The sequence below is a fragment of the Ylistrum balloti genome, unplaced genomic scaffold (assembly GCF_031769215.1).
Source record: "Ylistrum balloti isolate Yb309-2 unplaced genomic scaffold, AGI_CSIRO_Ybal_v1 Utg369688, whole genome shotgun sequence".
Lineage (NCBI taxonomy): Eukaryota > Metazoa > Mollusca > Bivalvia > Pectinida > Pectinidae > Ylistrum > Ylistrum balloti.
In genome coordinates, this window is record NW_026781925.1 from 367,715 (window position 1) to 373,714 (window position 6,000).

Consider the following 6,000-nt stretch of genomic DNA (forward strand, 5'->3'; position numbering starts at 1 on the left):
TCTGGAACTCCAACATGCTTGAGATATTATGGTGGTTTGTAAGTGTGTGTGGTTTGTACAAAATCCAGTAAGGAATCAAACCAGTAGGGCACTGGCAAACTTTAGTGTTAAACATGTACATAGATGGACAGCAAGGATAGACAGCAAAGACAGACAGCCAGGATAGACAGCAAAGACAGACAGCAAGGATAGACTGCAAGGATAGACAGGAAAGACAGACAGCAAGGACAGACAGCAAGAGACAGCAAGGACAGACAGCAAAGACAGACAGCAAGGATAGACAGCAAAGACAAACAGCAAGGACAGACAGAAAGGACAGACAAGAGACAGCAAGGACAGACAGAAAGAATAGACAGCAAAGACAGACAGCAAGGACAGACAACAAGAGACAGCAAAGACAGACAGCAAGGATAGACAACAAGAGACAGCAAGGACAAACAGCAAGGATAGACAGCAAAGACAGACAGCCAGGATAGACAGCAAGGACAGACAGCAAGGACAGACAGCAAAGACAGACAGCAAGGAAAATTATAGTCCCCATTGTTTTACCGTTACTTAAAAGTAAAAAAAAAACTTTCTATTGAAGTGTTTTCTTGATAACATGTATCACTTGTAGGTTAATTCTGTTGGCCAATTATAGAATAAAATCATTCAAGTTTTTGTCACATTTGAGTAGAAAGTTACTCAACACATGAAATGAGATTAAGGTATTTTAATGTAATTTCTTTACAGTCGAGAGAACAAGACCATCCCCACCATTGTATCAACATGTATGAAGGAGATAGAAGCCAGAGGTGAGTATTGCCACTTGGGGTATGTTAGAGTAGGGGAAAGGGTGGAGAGGGGTTGACAGTGTATGAAGGAGATAGAGGCCAGAGGTGAGTATTGCCACCTGGGGTAGGTTAGATTACGGGAAAAGATGGAGAGGGGTTGACAGTGTATGAGGGAGTAGAGACCGAGGTGAGTATGGCCACCTGGGGTAGGTTAGAGTAGGGGAAAGGATGGAGAGGAGTTGACAGTGTATAAAGGAGATAGAGGCCAGAGGTGAGTATTGCCACCTGGGGTAGGTTAGAGTAGGGGAAAGGATGGAGAGGGGTTGACAGTGTATAAAGGAGATAGAGGCCAGAGGTGAGTATTGCCACCTGGGGTAGGTTAGAGTAGGGGAAAGGATGGAGAGGGGTTGACAGTGTATGAGGGAGATAGAGACCGAGGTGAGTATGGCCACCTGGGGTAGGTTAGAGTAGGGGAAAGGATGGAGAGGGGTTGACAGTGTATGAGGGAGATAGAGACCGAGGTGAGTTTGGCCACCTGGGGTAGGTTAGAGTAGGGGAAAGGATGGAGAGGGGTTGACAGTGTATAAAGGAGATAGAGACAGAGGTGAGTATTGCCACCTGGGGTAGGTTAGAGTAGGGGAAAGGATGGAGAGGGGTTGACAGTGTATTAAGGAGATAGAGACAGAGGTGAGTATTGCCACCTGGGGTAGGTTAGAGTAGGGGAAAGGATGGAGAGGAGTTGATAGTGTATAAGGGAGATAGAGGCCAGAGGTGAGTATTGCCACCTGGGGTAGGTTAGAGTAGGGGAAAGGATGGAGAGATTGGTGTTGAGGGAATGGGGGCAGGGAGTGGAGGGGAAGGAGTTGACAGTGTATGGGGGAGATAGAGGATCAGCATACATACATCTCCATTGTGCTACTGATATAATAATAAGGTGTCTACATGATGTATGTTACAGTTGTGACTTACGTTTTGTAAGGAAATGATTTATAAATAATAATGATATTTGATGTTACAGGTCTGGATGAGGTGGGGATCTACAGAGTCTCTGGAGTGACATCAGAAATACAGAGGTTAAAAAAGACATTTGATAAAAGTGAGTAGGACTAAAACAAACAATAATGCAATATTTTCTTTCATGTTATATTTTACCCTGAATAAACTCCTCTCCCAGTGTTCAAATATGTACCAATGTTAAGCTTATTTGCCCGCATCCATCCTGCATATTATTGTCTGCCATCTTTGATAATTGTTGTACCCTACTAAGACCAAAGATACCAGCTATTTCTGATTTTCGCGAGTGATTTATCACTTTTTGATGACATGTATATTTATCTAGACAATGTCTTTTATATATTACTAACATTCTGTTAAGAAAACGTATTTAATTGTCTGTTTCAGATATGCGTGCTGGAATAAACGCCATCACCAGCAGTGATATCCATGCTGTGAGTGGTGTCCTTAAATTGTTCTTTCGTGAGCTACCTGATCCACTCTTCACAGAGGCTAATTATAAGGCATTCATCAGTACAGCAGGTAGGTCAACAACCTGTAGTCCCATAGTAACTGTTTATATCAATAGACTTGAGGTTAGTTTTATCAAGTATTAGTTAGATTCAACTGAGTCAGATACGATATAGGACACCAAACATCAGTACTCAGAAATTTTGTCTGTACAAGCGTTCATATTTTTGTCTCTGATAATTCTTTGTCTCTGATAGTTCTTGTCTCTGATAGTTCTTTGTCTCTGATAGTTCTTTGTCTCTGATAGCTCTTTGTCTGTGATAGCTCTTTGTCTCTGATAGTTCTTTGTCTCTGATAGTTTTTTGTCTCTGATAGTTCTTGTCTCTGATAGTTCTTTGTCTCTGATAGTTCTTTGTCTCTGATAGTTTTTTGTCTGTGATAGTTCTTTGTCTCTGATAGTTTTTTGTCTGTGATAGTTCTTTGTCTCTGATAGTTCTTTGTCTCTGATAGTTTTTTGTCTCTGATAGTTCTTTGTCTCTGATAGTTCTTTGTCTCTGATAGTTCTTTGTCTCTGATAGTTCTTGTCTCTGATAGTTCTTTGTCTCTGATAGTTCTTTGCCTCTGATAGTTTTTTGTCTCTGATAGTTCTTTGTCTCTGATAGTTCTTTGTCTCTGATAGGTCTTTGTCTCTGATAGTTCTTTGTCTCTGATAGTTCTTGTCTCTGAAAGTTCTTTGTCTCTGATAGTTCTTTGTCTCTGATAGTTCTTTGTCTCTGATAGTTCTTGTCTCTGATAGTTCTTTGTCTCTGATAGTTTTTTGTCTGTGATAGTTCTTTGTCTCTGATAGTTCTTGTCTCTGATAGTTCTTTGTCTGTGATAGTTCTTGTCTCTGATAGTTCTTGTCTCTGATAGTTCTTGTCTCTGATAGTTCTTTGTCTGTGATAGTTCTTGTCTCTGATAGTTTTTTGTCTGTGATAGTTCTTTTGTCTCTGATAGTTCTTGTCTCTGATAGTTCTTGTCTCTGATAGGTCTTTGTCTCTGATAGTTCTTTGCCTCTGATAGTTTTTTGTCTCTGATAGGTCTTTGTCTCTGATAGTTCTTTGTCTCTGATAGTTCTTGTCTCTGATAGTTCTTTGTCTCTGATAGTTCTTTGTCTCTGATAGTTCTTGTCTCTGATAGTTCTTTGTCTCTGATAGTTCTTTGTCTCTGATAGTTCTTTGTCTCTGATAGTTCTTGTCTCTGATAGTTCTTTGTCTCTGATAGTTCTTTGTCTCTGATAGTTTTTTGTCTGTGATAGTTCTTTGTCTCTGATAGTTCTTGTCTCTGATAGTTCTTGTCTCTGATAGTTCTTTGTCTGTGATAGTTCTTGTCTCTGATAGTTTTTTGTCTGTGATAGTTCTTTGTCTCTTGATAGTTTTTTGTCTCTGATAGTTCTGATGTCTCTGATTGTCTCTGATAGTTCTTGTTGTCTCTGATAGCTCTTTGTCTGTGATAGCTCTTTGTCTCTGATAGTTCTTTGTCTCTGTCTCTGATAGCTCTTTGTCTCTGATAGTTCTTTGTCTCTGATAGTTCTTTGTCTCTGATAGTTCTTGTCTCTGATAGTTCTTTGTCTCTGATAGTTCTTTGTCTCTGATAGTTCTTGTCTCTGATAGTTCTTTGTCTCTGATAGTTCTTTGTCTCTGATAGTTCTTGTCTCTGATAGTTCTTTGTTCTTTGTCTCTGATAGTTCTTTGTCTCTGATAATTCTTGTCTCTGATAGTTCTTTGTCTCTGATAGAATCTCTTCATTATCAAAGAATTTTCATCAGTATGTACGTCAGATTAAAGGACCAGAAGTAGATGTATAAAGGGTTTAAGGATCTCCAGTAGATATAGTATATGATATCTGTTTCCAGGATTGAAGGATCTACCATCCAAGGAGAAGTGTATGTTACAACTGTTTCACGACCTTCCTGATGAGAACTACTACACCATTGTCAGTGTTATAGAACACCTTGTGAAGTGAGTAACGTCTGACTACCGGACAATTTCTGTTTTATTGTTTCATCAAAAAACACAAGGCAGTCATTTCTATGTTCAGTCCCTACCAGGACATTTTGTGTTTGTCAAAATTCCTTATAAAGTGCTTGGCCATGTCAATATTAAGTTACCAAAAGATGATAATTATGATGCATAATTTCAGCAATTTATTCAAAATTATATTTAACTTTATCAAGGTAAGATATGCGATGATATTACACAAAATAAATAATATCACAATACTCTTGTGTAAGTGTTAGCTCGGACTTCACAGCAAATAGATAGTTCAGATAATAAATAAAAGTGTGACGCAAAAAAAATAACCGCATTGAAATGTTGTTAAATATATTTAATGAGCACAATAGATCCAAAAAGCCTTAAACATTACTGGTAAAATGTAGCGATTAAAAATGTGGCCCTGAAATTGATTTCCAGGACCAAATTTATTTCTTCAAATCGTAGGTTCCCTCCCCCTACCTCCCTAGTCTTCATTACTAAGATAAAGAGATAATTCTGAAACGATGAACAACGTACTTGGAGTATAGAGGAAGGTATTCCAGTTTTACGTGTTAAGAGGAAGGAAATCCAGTTTAAGAGTAAAGATGAGGGTATTCAAGTTTCACGAGTTAAATGAAGGGTATTTCAGTTTCATGGGTTAAAGGAGAGTATTCAAGTTTCACGAGTTAGGAGGGTGTTCCATATTTACATGTTCCAATTATCAGAGTCTGTATATATACATGTATGAGATAAATACTGTACCAAAGGATAAAATTTCAATCTTCTAAGTGTAAATCATATACTCAGTAGCATTATAATGTTGTTACGTTACAGAGTAGCCAAGTTTGAATCACAGAACAAGATGTCTTTGAGTAACCTATCAACAGTGTTTGGCCCCACCCTCCTACAGCCTGCGGTCAATGATGCCAAACTAAATCCCGCACAGATCATGATGCAGGGTGCCCAGGATGTGTTTGTTCAAGCTGAAGTTCTCTCCTTCTTCCTTAACATGTCTGCTAGTGGACACAGTATCCGTCGGTCATCTGCGTCCTGATATGATTATACAGGCTAGTGGACACAGTATCTGTCAGTCATCTCATCCTGATATAATTATACAGGCCAGTGGACACAGTGTCCGTCGGTCATCTGCGTCCTGATATTATACAGGCTAGTGATACAGTGTCTGTCGGTCATCTGCGTCCTAATATGACTAAACAGGCTGGTGGACACATTATCTGTCGGTCATCTGCGTCCTAATATGATTATACAGGCCAGTGGACACAGTGTCTGTCGGTCATCTGCGTCCTAATATGATAATACAGGCCAGTGGACACTGTATCTGTCGGCCATCTGCATCCTGATATAATTATACAGGCCAGTGGACACAGTATCCATTGGTCATCTGCGTCCTGATATGATTATACAGGCCAGTGGACACAGTATCTGTCGGTCATCTGCGTCCTAATATGATTATACAGGCCAGTGGACACAGTATCTGTCGGTCATCTGCGTCCTGATATGATTAAACAGGCTAGTGGACACAGTATCTGTCGGTCATCTGCGTCCTAATATGATTATACAGGCCAGTGGACACAGTGTCTGTCGGTCATCTGCATCCTGATATGATTATACAGGCCAGTGGACACTGTATCTGTCGGCCATCTGCATCCTGATATGATTATTTAGGCAAGTGGATACAGTGTCCGTCAGTCATCTGCGTCCTGATATTATACAGGCTAGTGGACACA

At 39.8% G+C, this 6,000-nt stretch overlaps 1 protein-coding gene across 1 annotated transcript in view; it reads left to right on the plus strand.

The window, feature by feature from the left end:
* Positions 1 to 5,306, plus strand: part of LOC132565038 (active breakpoint cluster region-related protein-like) — a 37,239-nt gene extending 31,933 nt beyond the window's left edge. Inside the window, exons 19-23 of the mRNA XM_060229643.1 lie at positions 733 to 794; positions 1,792 to 1,869; positions 2,175 to 2,309; positions 4,132 to 4,237; positions 5,087 to 5,306. Coding sequence (XP_060085626.1) covers positions 733 to 794; positions 1,792 to 1,869; positions 2,175 to 2,309; positions 4,132 to 4,237; positions 5,087 to 5,306 — 601 coding nt within the window. The remainder of the gene's footprint in view (positions 1 to 732; positions 795 to 1,791; positions 1,870 to 2,174; positions 2,310 to 4,131; positions 4,238 to 5,086) is intronic.
* Positions 5,307 to 6,000: the final 694 nt, after the last annotated feature.